The sequence below is a fragment of the Tamandua tetradactyla genome, chromosome 6, assembly GCF_023851605.1.
Source record: "Tamandua tetradactyla isolate mTamTet1 chromosome 6, mTamTet1.pri, whole genome shotgun sequence".
NCBI classification, from domain to species: Eukaryota; Metazoa; Chordata; class Mammalia; order Pilosa; family Myrmecophagidae; genus Tamandua; species Tamandua tetradactyla.
This window is the reverse complement of record NC_135332.1, coordinates 24,873,448-24,889,312: the sequence shown is the minus strand read 5'-3', so window position 1 is coordinate 24,889,312 and position 15,865 is coordinate 24,873,448. Positions and strand designations below refer to the sequence as shown.

The window sequence follows — 15,865 nt, the reverse complement described above, 5'->3', positions numbered from 1 at the left end:
TTATGCTTTTGCTTTTCTATTTCAAGGTTATAAAATATTTTCCTACATTTCTTTTTAGTACTTTTGTATTATACGGAATTTATTTCTGTATCTGTCATGATACATATTTAACCTTAATTTTTACCTAAATGGATATTTATTTCAGTTTTTTATTATATAATTATCCCTTTCCTCACTCACTGAAAGCAACACCTTTATCATACACTAAGTTCCATACATATACAGATTTCTTTCTGGACTTTCTATGGGATTCCACTGACTATATGACTATTCTTGCTCCAGGTCATACTGTTTTAGTTAGTATAGCTTTATAAAATATTTTGCTGCCTGGTGGAGAAAAAAGAAATATCTTTCTTTTAAAAATTCTTTTCATTATTCATATATATTTATTCTTTAGGATTAACTTTAGAATCTCACCAAGTTTCAAATAAAAGTGAATAAATAAAAGAACAAGACACCAATCTTGCCTGGTATTGCATTAAATTTACAGGTTAATTTGAGGAGAACTGACATCTTTCAACACTAAGTTTCAATTTTAGAACATGGTCAGCCTCTCCTTTTATTCACCTTCTTTCACGCTGCTGAACATTTTATAGTATTCTGTACTTAGATTTTGCACTGTTCTTAGGTCTCTTACTGCTAGTTTTAAACCTTTCATTGCAGTTGCAAATAAGGCCTTTTAAAAAAATACTTTTTGGTTTTTTCTTAGTGTATAAGAAAAAGAATTGATTTTCATTTACTTATCTTATATTAAGTTACCTTTCCAAATTCATTCATAATGTCAACCCATTTTTCAATTGATTCTCTTAGGTTTTTCTTAATATAAAATTATAACTTTGCAGAACATAATTGTTTATCTTTCTTCCCACATTTCTGGCTGGGACCTTTTGAACACTGTTGTATGGTTTAGGTTTTGGTACCAGTTTTATTTTTTAACGTTTTATAATTAAAAGTAGGAGAAACACCATTTTTGTGATTTATACTTCATTTACATTTGGATCTTTACAAATTTCTTCTTCCCACTTTCCTTAGGTTTATTTTGTTTTTGTAGATTCTTCAACTAAATAAAAGTTAACCTATATTATAAATTTCGATCTTAAAATTAATATATGCTTATCATAAAAAAGGAACTTTAAAATTACACAGAACAAACATACCCTTTATCCCTATAATCTCACTCCCAGAGATAACCAATGTTAGTATCTTGGTACACAGGCTACTAGTCTCTTTCCTATGATTATGTACATATGAATATAATCTATGTTTTCATTTTTAATAGAATAGATCAAAACAAGTTATAACTTGCTTTTTCCAATGTAGTAAATACCACAAAATATTCGTAAATGCTAATAAATATACATATCATCATTTTAAATGGCTACATAATATTTCATCATATGGCTGTAGCATAATTTATCTTTTTCCATTTTTATCATCATATTTGGTATTAAAAACAATGCTATGTGAACATCCTTAAATACGTAATTTTGCAAAACGGTCAAACTACTTCCTTAGGATAAATTCCAAATGAAAATGCTACTACAAAGGAGAAAGGATACCTGCTAAATATATATATATATATACACACTATATCTTACTATGTATTTTGTAATTATAATACATAGTTAACCTTAAAATAAGTTATAACTTTATGGAAAAATAAGTTTTATGAGAGTATGCATTAAATAAGTCCTGACTATACTGATAACTAATTGAAAGCATGACTAGAATGATTACAAAGTCATAACCACGGGCCAAATGGGAGTACATGGGAGCAGTTTAAAACTGTAAGCACCATGCCTTGGAGAAAAGAAATGGCTCCTAAAGCTCTAACCTGGAAAACTCAATCTATGAAAGGTGGCAAAAAGCATCCATATTCATTAAGAAAACCAGGTTTAAAAAAAAAGAAAACTCTAAAGAAGAATGGTGAAGTGTAAACCAATTTTTTTTAAATCATACATCTTTTCAGTTTTATATTGTGCACCAATTACATTTGCAAGTGAAAAATTAAATAAAGAAAAAGAAGGACTAAAGGTCATAGTAGCAATCTCAACTCATATCTGCATCACTAGCTTGGGGTTTTGTTCAGGCACGTAAGTGATGATGCACTGAAAACCTTTGGTCACAAAATGAAGATCTGTGAAGGAGATAAAGTCTCTAAAATTCAAATAACATCATTCAAAGGCTCATTTTTGCTATCCCTCATTAAGGAAAAAAAAGAGAGAGAACTAAGAGTAGGAGTACTTACTTGTCAATGCATACTTTAATTTTAAGCTGATAATTTAACTCAGGGAATTTGACCAACAACCTTTTCAAAAAAAGAGAAAAAAGTTTCTGAGCAAAGGAAAAAAAATACATCCAGTTTTAAAAAGTCAGCAACTTCTAGTTGAAGAAATGTAAAATTCCTAACTCTTCATTTCTAACAGGTGAATAAATCGCAATCACAAATTCTTTCTCTACCTAATGCCATCATTAATCTTCAATTGAGCATCGCCTCTTTGGGCAAAAGGTACCAAAAAAATGCCTGAGAGCTAAGACCTGGGACAAACCTGTTAGAGATTCATAGATGGATAATAAAAGCCATTTCATGAGAAATCTTATGGGAATACATGCTCCACAAATCATATTCGTTCTATCAAACCTGAAACCCAGCATCACACAAAACTACAACATACTTATTCTGACTTGAGATGAAAGTAACATTTCACCCCTCAGGTCCACTGCCCACTGCCAAGTGATCCTTAGCTTCTCTATTATTAAACCTTACTCTTTCCCTTAAAATCCTCAGGGAAAAGTAGGCTCAAAGAACAGACAGCATTTTGCCCCATTTGGAGAGTAGAAGAAGCAGCTTAAGATGCTAGATCTGGAATCATAGAAACATGCCCAGATAGCCTCAAAGGGATTACTGGTCCCTGGCTTTTGATATCAGAATCAAATGTTCTTATGTCAATGAATTCGATACCCACATTACTGCCTATGATGCTTGGGAAGAAAAACCCTGGCCACTAACTCCATTTTTATCCTGAAAGTGTTCCTGAACAAAATATTTACCAAACGAGTATATGTCATTGCCCACCTGACTTTGGTAGTGAACTGGACACCAGTCTTGATGACTAGGGGCCGGTCAGGATGCATGGGCATGCAGGGCTGCCGCTCTACCACAAAGGCACTGAAACAGAAAGAGAGGGACAGCAGCTCACAGACTATTGCTCCTCTGAAGTGAGCCAATCTTGCATTTAAGAATGGAATTTTACTTTATTTTCTGGATGAGGGAAAGGGCAAAGGATTCTAAATGACCTTTTCATTAAGTTTCTAAACAGCTCCACAATTCTCTCCTCCAGCATTGGCCGGTGCTGTACAATGGGGTCCCCTTTGTAGGAAACTTTCTGCTGCAGCTCCTCTAGTTTCTTTATTTGTTGGCGGGTCTGAAGTTGAGATTCTGCTAATGATGTTATCCTGCCAATAAAACAAAGTTACCAGTTATGTAAGAGAGTGTATGCAGGTGAGTTAGAAAAGAGGAAGTGAATACTATAGATATAAATACCACTCAACAGTACTCGAACATAAGAAACAAGGATTTATTTTACCTTTTTTATAGTCCTTCCTAAAATCTCAAATTTCAAAGAGAGGGCTAGGCAGAGAGGAAAAAGTGTCAAAAGTTATATACTGGTGTGGGTGCCAAGATGGCAGCTTAGCTACTTAAAATTAGGCCTAAGAGTCACCCCCAAGAGAACCTCTTTTGTTGCTCACATGTGGCCTCTCTCTCCAGCCAACACAACAAGCAAACTCACCACCCTCACCGTCTATGTGGGACATGACTTCCAGGGGTGTGGACCTTAATGGCAACGTGGAACAGAAATCCTAGAATGAGCTGAGACTCAGCATCAAGGGATCGAGAAAAACCCTAGAATGAGGTGAGACTCAGCGTCAGGGGATAGAGAAAACCTTCTCAACCAAAAGGGGGAAGAGTGAAATGAGACAAAATAAGTGTCAATGACTGAGAGATTACAAACAGAGTCGAGAGGTTATCCTGGGGGTTATTCTTACGCATTAAATAGATATCACCTTGTTAGTCAAGATGTAATGGAGAGGCTGGAGGGAACTGCCTGAAAATGTAGAGCTGTGTTCCAGTAGCCATGTTTCTTGAAGATGATTGTATAATGATACAGCTTTCACAATGTGACTGTGTGATTGTGAAAATCTTGTGTCTCATGCTCCTTTTATCTACCTTATCAACAGACGAGTAAAACATATGGAATAAAGATGAATAATAGGGGGAACAAATGTTAAAATAAAATTAGACTGAAATGCTGGTGATCAGTGAGGGAAAGGGGTGGGGGCTATGATATGTATAAATTTTTTTCTGTTTTCTTTTTATTTGTTTTTCTGAATAGATGCAAATGTTCCAAAAAATGATCATGATGACGAATATGCAATATGCGAAGATATTGTGAATTACTGATTATATACGTAGAAAGGAATGATCAAAAATTATGAATGTTTGCATTTGCTTGGTATTTTTTGGTATTAAAAAAATTTTTTTTAAATGTGTTCAAATAAACTAAAAGCTTGAATTCTTGGACTAAATGTAGAGGTATAGTACCAATTCTTTTGGTCTGCAGTCATCACATCTTAGCTCTACTTCCTAGAAGGAAAGAAAAAGCTTCTCTGTTGGTCTTTTACCAGTTTTCTAGACGATCTAGGCAAATGTTTGGAGGGCCTCCAATGCAAGCAATCTGTTGCCTCCTCTTCCAGTCAGCCAGCTCTTCATCTGTGAGAGTTTTCTGCACATACTCCATTGCAGACAAAAGCCCTGCCAACTCACTCACGATGCTCTAATTGGAAACCAAAACAAGGTCAGAAAACATTTTCCTCAGAATATCTCTAACCACATTCTTCAGTCAATTCCAAAGAAGGAACTTATGAGAAACCAGCCAAGTTCTGCCATGAGATGCTGTTGTCCCACAGGTGAGTGTGACCTACAGGGGAAGTCTGCAATACTCTTACCCTTCGCATCTGATCCAGTGCTGTAAGCATCTGTTCTAGCTGCTGCATCTTCTGCCGCGTCACTGACTGGTTGTTTCCATTCAGATCTTGCATGTCTGTAGAAGAAGGAAAAACTTCTTGAGCTCTGGAAATACTCCTATCCTTAATAACTAGACTCCCTTAAACACCAGTAGCCTCTGGCCCCTCTTAAGTGTGAACACAGAGTCAAGACATACAAGTCCTTAAATTCATGTAATGAAAACTCACTTTCTACCAAAGATTTTAATGTCTCTAATATTCACTTGCCTCCTTGACTCTTAAGGGTTTTATAGTTGAAATCAAAGTCATCCTGGAGATTCTCTACCACTTTCATTTTCTGTTCTAGATCCTGTTTAAAACAAACAAAAAAAAAATGACAGAAGTAGAAAAGATTTCCCTGGGGAAAAAAAATTTTTGAGAAGAATTAAAATGAATCCAAAACTTTAAAAAAGCACATGCAGGACCCCCACACAATATTCCCAAGAAAAGTTTCCTTGCTTTACTACACCTGTACTCTCTTCCGAACATCCTGTAGGTGTTGCTCCAGCATCTGCTGCTTCTCTGTCACCACAGCAGCTGTGGGGTGGTTGGCCTGGCCCCCTTGCTACCAAAAAAAGTCAACACACACATGAATGCATGAAACATGGGGAGAAAAGTACCCCAGTTCACTCTCCATCCTACCCCACCTACCCTTTCTGTTTGCTGTGAGATACTGCTGCCATCAGGAGGGAAAGAAAAACAGAAGCAGCAAGGCCAGGTATTATAATTGGCAGGCAGGTTGATGCTGGTAAGCTTCAGATTCACTTCAGGTGCTGCCAGTTGTTGTGCCAGGGAAGCCATTATGTAATTTTCCCTTGGTTGTTGGCTTCTCATCTTTAGTTGTATTACAACCCCCCTCTACGCAGACTATGTAATGCACTAAGGGACCACATGTTGAACTAAGACATGATCCCCACCTTCAAAAAGTTGCCATTTGATGTGCTAGGTAAGCATATCAAAAATTCAACACCAGAACAATGTATGACAGCAGATACTGGACACCTAATTAAACATGGTGCCCAAACATTTCTGTGGGGTAATAAAAAACCATCCTGTCCCACAGATGAAATTCCACAGCAAAAGATACTATTATCTCAGTAGGGGGAGTACCTTGATATGGTCAAATTACACATAAAATTTTAAGGTGATGACTTCTGTCAAAGAAAACTTATGGGGTATCTCTGATAAAAGAGACCATGCAAAAGCTGCAGTAATCAAGACTGTATGGTGCTGGTATCAGGATAAATTTAAAGGTCAATGGGAAAGAATGAAGTCCAGAAAACACATTTTATACCCAGTTTCCCAGACTAGAAATTCTCAGTCATCTTTGACTTTACCCTGATCAAATTCTCAGGACTCTATACTCTTCAATCTCTAAAACTGATCTCTGTAGATCATTGACTCAGTTCAGGCCCCAACTGCGGATAAATCTTTGCCTCTAATCTGTGTCACTTCCAGTCTATTCTCTACCTTGCTACCAGGATCTCCAAAAGAGGTATGAAACATGTCAATTTTAGAGGAAACATTTTCCCCATTTCCCGTGGTCCCTATCTAAGCCCACAGCACACAAACTTAGTTTTGAGAAGGTGAGCTTCAATCCTACTCACCTTCCCCATAAGAGTGATCCATCTGACTGCTAAGATTGGTATGAGAATTCTACACACATATATATCAGGCCCTCCTAGAAGGCATCTCTGAAGAGCTGGTGTTTCCCTCCTCCCACTCCTGCCTTCTTGGGAGTATATCTGGAGCAGGAGCTAGAGCCTGGTTTTTAGAAAGCCATCTTTCTGTGTTCAGTAGGTTATAATAGTCTGTGGTCTCTGAATCTCCATATGGATGGCTGGGAAAGTGCTGCTCTATAGACCCAATGTCTCTATCCCAAAGCCTAATCCAAGGGGCAGGTATTACAAAGTCTCTATGGTTATTAGCCCAAGCCAGCATTTCCAGTCTAGCTTTTCCAACAGTACAGCTGATATTTTAATGTGTACTTAACTCTCACATCTATCAACTGGCACAGAACTTAAAGGAGAAAAAGAGATGTGATTATCATCCACAGAAACCCACCTACAATGTCTTAATTAAAAACCTTATTGGCTCCCCACTGCTTCCAGAGATACATTTCCCAGCCTGGAATAGAAAGATGTTTCACCTAATCTGATAACAATTTAAACATTCTCTCTCTATGCTTTGGTCATCCCAAACCACCCACTCTTCCCCACATACAGCATATTTTCAAACTTTACTTCCCTATATGCTATTCCCTTAGCCTGTGCTCTTCTGCACAAGCAAACCTGAACTCACTCAACTTCAAACTCAGATCAAATGTTTGCTCTCCTGTGAAATTGTATTCAGCTTCCCTAGGCAAAATTACTCACATACTCCTCTGAGTTGTTCTCACTTTGAGTGCCTGTGTACCAATAATTCCAACAAGACTGAGAGTCCCTGGGTAGCAAGGATCACATCTACTCGTCTTTCTATCTCCTACTGCTTTACCCATAGTAAACACTTAAGAATATATCAGATGCTGAAAAGAGAAAGTAACAATGAAACTTGGGTTGAGGTCTCAAATATCCAACTTGAAACTCTATACTGGGGTTGGCAAACTTTCTGTAGGAGCCAGATACTAAACGTTTTACGTTTTGAGGACCACATATTCTCTGTCACAACTTAACCCTGCTACTGAAGATTGAAAACAGCCATGGACAATACACAAATGAATGAATGTGGCTATGTTCCAATAAAACTTTATTTACAAAAGTAAATGGCAGGCTATTTTAGGCTGTGGGCTGTAGTAGGCTCCATATAACCGAAAACATCCTTGACCTTTGGCTTTCCTGTCTTCCACGGTTAAGTTCAAGTTCCTATCTAAATTGACTTAAATATTTTTATCTTATGGCACATCATGAAATATAAAGGTTCTCCCCAACAGAAAACTCTATCAATGCATGGGCAAGTGGCTCTTTACCAACTTCCCTGTGAGCATATTAGTTTCCTGCTTAAAATTCTTCAGTGAGTCTACATTTCCTAAAGTACTGATAAGATTATGATGATGATGACGGTGATGATGATAGCAGCAGCAGAAAGCAAGCAACCTTTATTTAGCATCTATGTTTGCATTCATTCTGTGCCCCTGACATATATGAAGTAATTTAATCCAATCAAGTAGGTAGTATTATGGTTGGAGTAACAGAGAGAGTAAATAGTTTGCCCAAGGTTACGCAGCAAGTGAAAGAGCTGGGGTTCAAACACAGGCAGCGTGGCCCAGGGCCTTTGTGATAGAAAAACTGCTCCTCCAAAGCCTAGTTTCTAGGCATGACTAACTGAAAAAGATCCTCGTGATGTGACCCCCAACTATCTTCTGCTTCTCAGCCAGGTGCTGAACTTTGTGCACTTCTCCAAGAATGCATGCATTTAGTTGCCCTGTCTTTGAACATGTTCTTTCTGCCTGAACACCCTCCTTAACATCTACATGATGCACATGCACCCAACCATAAGCCTCGATTCAAACACCACCTCCTTTCCCTCGATGCCTTTCCTGACTCCCCGACTTTTCTAGAGGTAAAGATATATCCACAACGGGGGTCTAAACTGAGCCACTGAGCTGTAGAGATTGATTTTAGAGACTGTAGATACAGAGTCATGAGGATTCGATGAGGATTAAGTCAAAGACGACAGGATTTCTAGCTTGGGAAACTGGGTATAAAATGTCTTTTCTGGACTCTATTCTTCTCCATCGACCTTTAAGTTTATCCTCATACCAGCGTCATACAGTCTTGAAACCCAAAAAGATGTTTTCTTCTTTGTCCCTGCTATACTGTCTTTAAAAAGAAAAAATTTCCCTCACTATAGGATAATACAAGAAATTAAAACCCCTTAGAGAAAGAAAAAAAGTCTCCTATAACCAACTATTTTAATGATTTGGTAAATAGCCTTCCAGAATTTTTTCTCATATGTATCAGTAACATACACATATTGTATACATTTGTTTTTACCACTATGAATCAGATATTTCGTTCCATTATATCTTCTAAAGTTATTGCTGCTATTATGCAGGAAAACTGATTCTAAAAATATTTGTCTTGTACAGAATTACCTTTCTGAACTCTTGGTAGTTCTAAAATTTTTTCTGTTTCTCTTGGATTTTCTAGGAAGACCTACCTCTCTGTAAGTAATGATGGTTTTATCTTTCGCTTTCTAATATTTATATTCTTGTTTCCTTTTTTTAAAAAAAAATATTTTTATATTTAATGAATATTAAATATTCACTGTATTTCTGTTGGTAATAGCTTTTAATTAGTAAGATAAATGATGAGCAATTTGATTAGTACATCTTTTTCCAGCTCTAATTCTTAAATTATTGTTATGATTTACAAATTATAGACAGAGCAACCCTTGTACAATCGAAAGGTAAATATATTATTTTGTTAAATTACTCTTTAAAATGCAATGTGAAAAAAAGTGGAAAAAAATGCAATATGAGATTTAGAAGGATTAACTTTTATAGACTATACATAGATTATTTTATTTATATGTCATGCTTCATCTAGTTAAAGCTTTCTCCATATAATGCTCCACTACTTTTCATATTCAAAGATGATATCATTAATTTAAAATATATTTTTAAAAAGTTTCATAGTGACATATATTACACTGAAACCCAGCCATTTGGTAACCAGACTATTAAGGACAGCATAAACAATGACATTTCTTGTATGCTACTTCCATTTCTTTATCCTTCAGAAAAGTATCTGTGGTAGGAGGATTCTTGTATATGTGTTTAATGAGAATACTCTAGTATTTCACCACTGAATAGCACATTCCTTAGGTTTCTGACAAATATTCTGTATTGTATTAAAAGCCTCTTGTTTTTTCATCTGGAATGAATACTAAATTTTTCAAACAAAAAATAATGATTTTTCTTCTTGAAATTACTAATTTAAAGAATTACAGATTAGTAGAATTTCCAATGCTAAATCATCTGTGCATTCCTAAAATATAAACCATGTAAACCATGCAAGCTGCAAAACTCCTAACCAATTTCTTTACTTATATTGTCTTTTTAAGGTTGTTTTGTTTTAAGGTTTTGATATTAGCACTATTCCAACCTTACAAAATAAGCTAGAAACTACTACTTCTTTCCACAGAAGAATTTAAATGATACTGGAACAATATGTATCATGACAGTTTGCTAGAATATAACTTTTAAATCATTTGGGAGTGCTGGCTTTTTTGGGGGAAAGGGAGAGGAGAGGTATAAAAAACCAAAACTTTTCAATGCACTTTTATTATTACTGATCTATTTAAGTTTTTTCTTTCTTTTTAAAAAGTTAATAATTTATAATTTATTAATTACAAAGTTGCTTGATTTTCTGTCTCTCCCAAACCGCAACCTCTTCTAAAGCAGGGGTTATAATAATGAGTGCATAATAGTATATAAAAACATAAGATACTCCAGTTTCTTAGAGCAGCTAGAAATAAAAACCTAAAATTGTAGAATTGCAACCCATATCAAACTCTGAAATCTGTTCTACAACTAATTGTTGCATAATGCTTTGAAATGTATTTCTTTTTTGTATATATGTTATTTTGCACACACACAAAAAAAGCTGATTGCGATGATAAAAAAAAAATATGTATTCTTTTCAGCCTCCAATGTTCTGGAGCAACTAGAAGGAAAAATCTGAGATGATGGTATGATAGCTCATGACAGACTCTGGGATCTGTACTATACTTGCTGAGGAGTGCTTTAAAAATTATTGCTCTTTTCTTTCTTTACTTTGTATGTAGGTTATATTATACAATTAACAAAAGTTTAAAAAAACATAAGATACACACATACAAATATGATATGCTTTAGATGTTAGAGAGAGAAATAAATACATATGTCATAAGTCATATAAATGATAAGGCCAGTAGCATAAACTGTTCCCTTAATGGGCCATTTAGTGTCGCATTAACTCTTCTCCCTAAGCAAACTGCATCCGTAACCCTGGTGAGTATCTCAAACTTGACCACAAAAGGGAAATGCATATGAACTTGAATGATTCAAGCCATTTTCAGGGTGGCTCCCAAGAAGAATACTGTTTTATCATATCTTTCTGATGGGGCCATGAACTATTACAGCCTCTGGGGATTTCTTTCAGGCTTCTGAAGCTACCTATAAAATTAAAAATATAAATATCCTTTGATTCAGCAATGCCACTCCTGTATATCTATCCAGAGAAATAAAAGCACAGGTATATAAAAATATACGGTGCACGGGTGGTTCAATGATAGAATGCTCACCTTACATGCAGGAGACATGGGTTTGAATCCCAGACCACGCACCTCCCCCACACACACATACACACACACAAAATATATATATATATGGAACTTAATTGCTGTAGTGTGGAAAAGACAAAATGAATGCCCATCAGAGGGGGGATGAATGAACTAAACAAATCTACACCACAAAATATTATGCAGCAAATAAAAAGAATGAGTTAGCTTTACACTACTTGACTTAGAAGGACTTGCATGATGTAATATTAAGCAAAAAAAGCAAGATACAGATGTAAAACTCCCTTAAATGTGATACATAAACATATTTTTTCTTTCTTTTATGTGTTTATATGAGCCTTGTGGAAGGTGGTAAAGAATATATACAGACAATTTATATACTATAATAATCTGTTTCCTGGAAGGAGATAATAAAGAGAGGTGTGAATGGAATTTCAGAACTTTTTAAACTTTCTTCCTCGTACTTTCCTATTATGTTTATATTAAAAATAAATAAATAAATAAATAAATAAGGAAACTGTATTATATGTTCAGGGAAAAAATAAAATTATTTTCATTGTATAAAAAAGGATGAAGAAAAAAAAGAATACCTCACACCCCCTACTTCTACCCTGGAGGACAGTCTAATACTAATGATTGTACAGGAGCAACTGCATCTTTGTACCCAAGAAGGAAAGCATAGCTTCATCAGTGCTTTGTTTCTTCCCAGGTCTCACCTGGGCTGCAGTGGCTGCCGTTTGGAGGAGGCGGGACTCTTCCCACAGGCACCGGGCCACAATTCGGGCAATCTCCATTGGCTTCTCAAGATATCTGCTCTATAAGTAGGAGAGAAAAAGAATGAAAAACAGTAAAATATGGAGTTGTAAACCATACTTAAGACAACAGCCTAAATATATATTTCTTCCATCTCATTTTCACAAGATGAGGAAAGCATTATATTTACTATAAGAAACAATAGAACATACGCCTTAATCTGACTGAAATCAGTGGGGAATGAAGGAAAAAGAAGAATCAAGGGAGAAAGCACATTAGTCTGAGTCTTTACCAGCATGTAATCCTAGCAGTATATGGAGGCAACTGACTTTGTCAAGGAGAATACAGTTATTGTCCAACTTGTAACATTTAAAAGTAAGGGTCATTTCCCTATGAGGGGACTTAGTTAAAACTGTTTTGCTACTTTCTTCTACTGTGGCAGGAATAGCTGGCTTGTGAATTTCAGGTAAGAAGGCAGAGGTTTGATAATGGGCTAATCACTTCTCCTTTGATTTAAAGTATATGATAGGTTCTCTCCTCATTACTTAGCCAAATGAGAAAAGAAATATTTCCAGGAAAGAAAAACAAAACCCAATTCTACAAATTCAGTTTCTCCTTCTACTCAGTTTCTCATCATACCTGAAGGAACTGCTTGATTCTTCGCAGATTGTGCTGATAGAGAACATTTGACTCTTGTAGGAAGCGGCTATACTGCTGATCAATCTCACCCAAGAGATTATGAAACACCAAAGTGGCATGTGATTCTTTGCTGGCAGCATATGCCCTAGGAAAAGGAACAATGAAGAATGATTCTCAAACGTACATATACACACACATAGAAATCACCATCAAGAAGGAAGAAGACCAAGGCAAATCTGAGCAATAACCCATTTATTTAGATTCTTCTTGCTCAACAATGATAAATACCTTCAATTTAATAATTATTAACAATTACTTCAGATATTATTAATCACTACCATAGTTTATACTTACAAAATATTTGAGAAAAGTGGACAGCTCTGCTGTTAGCTTTAAATTCATACTACTTTAAAGTCAATTAGTAGCAAATAAGCAATGCCAGGCTAGGATGGCCTATCTACACCATTTCTAAACCACTTTCCTGACCTCTCACCCAAAAAAGGAATTGATTCAGGAAAAGCTACGTTATATTAGCATAAGCCTGAATCAAACCAAAATTAGGTAAACCTGATTACATGAAGTGAAGGAAATAGTTGTTGGATTACTACATCATTATCTCCTCTATTCTAGTGGATTGAATTGTGTAATCCAGTTTGGACAAGTTCTTGGTCTTGGTCTGCATTCTGGTGGGTGTGGACCCATTATAAATAGGTTCTCTCGAAAATGTTACTTCAGTTAAGGTGTTGTTCAAATGATTCAGGCTGGACTTTAATCTGGAGTACTGGAGTCCATTACAAATAGAATGAAATTCAGACATAGGGAGAAAAAGTCACCAAGGAAGGCAGAAGTCAATAGAATACAGAGAAGGGAGAGGGCATTGCCATGTGCATTGCCAAAGATTGCTGGCAGCTAGTCCCAGAATGCCACAGTCTTTAGAGAGAAAACACCACCTTGATAACACCTTGACTGTGGAATTCCCCTAGCCTCAAAACCATAAGCTAATAAATTCTGTTGTCTAACCAACTGTACGGTATTTGTTTTAGAAGCCAGGAAACTAAGACTCTATGACTAAAGTTTATTCTCCTTAACTTATCTCTCCTTTAATTAAAGGGGAATCCCAAGTATGGATGCAAACTTCTATCCATGATAGAATTCTCACTCAGATCAAAAATATTTCAACCGTGTCCTTGGAATATCAGAACATTCAGAATACCTCACCAGACAAATGAAATCCAAATCACCCTTTGAAACATCTACTATCAAGCAGGCTATGCCAAGAGACCCATATATCCTTCCATTCTACAAAATGTTTTACAAGGCTAAGAGAACTGCTTTATCTCCTGATCTCTCTCACCTATCACCTATACTGATAAGTTTTTTGACGAAATTGTTAGAAAAGCACAAAGAGCAGAACATGTCTCCCGACTCAAACCAAAACCTAATTTGGGGAGTTTCTTATGAAAGACTTACCAATCTTGACTCTCAATCCAAGGGGCCAGAAATTGCCGAAGCTCCATTGGGAAGCTGTCACTATACAGCTGATGAAGCTGCTCCAGGTACCGTGTGTCAAGCTGCTGTAGCTGATTCCATTGTGCCATCCTGCTGGAATCAGGGGTCCTAACTGTAAACCAAAGTGTTCATATGGTCATCACAAGCCCCAGTAGGGGTAAACAACTCAGAAATCCCCTATCTACACAACACAGGTGTCAGACCTGTAAGTAGGGAAAAATGAAATGCTTTGGAAGGGATCCTCCTTGTAACTCCCCATTTAGAATGATACATGCACATTCACAATCTCTGAATGTGGAACCGGATCTTCAATTCTTCTAAACTGGAATGAGTAGGTAGGCATGATGCCAAATTCTAGAATCCATTATCTACCACAGCTGTGTGAAGTTAGGAGTAATTACTTAATTTCCATTTCCTCATCTATGAAATTGAGATCATAATTCTCACCCCTCAGGGCTGCCAAGATAGTATTTTTAAAGCATCCAGCTGAGTGTCAAGCATACAATAGATGTTCTACAAATGTCTGTTCCTTTCTTTCCAACCCAGACTACCTTTAAGGTGGACTGGGAGGTGTATACAACAAACCTGAACTAAGAAAAATGTAGACACTGTGGATGCTGAGAAAGAACAAAAAAGAGGACAGAAAATTAATTCCAAGATTATGGGTTTAAAAGCATAAGAAAAGGGGTGCAAGGGTAGTTCACTGGTAGAATTTCGCTACTGCCACGCAGAAGACCCAGGTTCAATTCCCGGCCCATGCACTACCCTCACCCCCACCCCCCCAAAAAATCAACAAATGGTGCTGCAATAATGGGACAGTCACATGGAAAAAGAATGAAGTGTGACCCCCGTGATGCAAAAAAAAAAAGTATAAGAAAGAATCTGTTTGGGGTTCCTCACTCAATGAAAAGCAAATCCTTTTTCTTTCTATTACAGCAGTTTACAGAAAAATCACACAGAAAGTACAGTTTTCATATATACTACCCTACACAGGCAGTTTCCCCTATTATAAGCATTTTACATTAGTGTGGTACCTTTGTTATAACTGATTAAGCACTATTATAATTATATTACTAACTAAGGTCCATAATTTACATTTGGTTTATTCTTGTGTTGTACAATCTATTTTTTTTGTTTTGATTGTAGTGACACATACATACATATATAACATAAACGTTCCCATTTTAACCGCTTTCAAAATACAATTGGGTGGTGTTAGTTATACTCACAATGTGGCACTACCATCATCATCATCTATTACCAAAACTTTTCCATTACTCCAAACAGAAATTCTGCAGCCACTAAACATTAACACTCCCATTCCGCACCCCCATCCTTGTCCCTGGTAACCTGTATTCTAATTCTGACTATGAATTTGCATATTCTACTTATTTCGTATAAATGAGATCATACAATATTTGTCCGTTTGTGTCTGGCTTATTTCACTCATCATGATATCTTCAAAGTTCATCCATGCTGCAGCATGCATTTCATTACTTTTTATAACTCAATGATATCCTATTGTGTGAATATACCACATTTCATTTATCCATTCATTGGCTGGTGGACACTTGAGTTGCTTCCACCTTTTTGGCAATTGTTAATAATGCTGATGTGA

General features: G+C 36.2%; 1 protein-coding gene across 6 annotated transcripts in view; it reads right to left on the bottom strand.

The window, feature by feature from the left end:
• STAT3 (signal transducer and activator of transcription 3) overlaps positions 1–15,865 on the bottom strand; it is a 65,695-nt gene that overhangs the window by 15,701 nt on the left and 34,129 nt on the right. For all 6 annotated transcript variants that reach the window (XM_077164353.1, XM_077164352.1, XM_077164354.1 and 3 more), the window contains 10 exons: positions 14,209–14,359; positions 12,739–12,883; positions 12,063–12,161; positions 5,534–5,629; positions 5,293–5,374; positions 5,008–5,102; positions 4,684–4,835; positions 3,298–3,456; positions 3,077–3,169; positions 2,249–2,308 (listed from right to left, as the gene is read on the bottom strand). In XM_077164353.1, coding sequence (XP_077020468.1) covers positions 2,249–2,308; positions 3,077–3,169; positions 3,298–3,456; positions 4,684–4,835; positions 5,008–5,102; positions 5,293–5,374; positions 5,534–5,629; positions 12,063–12,161; positions 12,739–12,883; positions 14,209–14,336 — 1,109 coding nt within the window. In that variant the 5' untranslated portion in view covers positions 14,337–14,359. The remainder of the gene's footprint in view (positions 1–2,248; positions 2,309–3,076; positions 3,170–3,297; positions 3,457–4,683; positions 4,836–5,007; positions 5,103–5,292; positions 5,375–5,533; positions 5,630–12,062; positions 12,162–12,738; positions 12,884–14,208; positions 14,360–15,865) is intronic.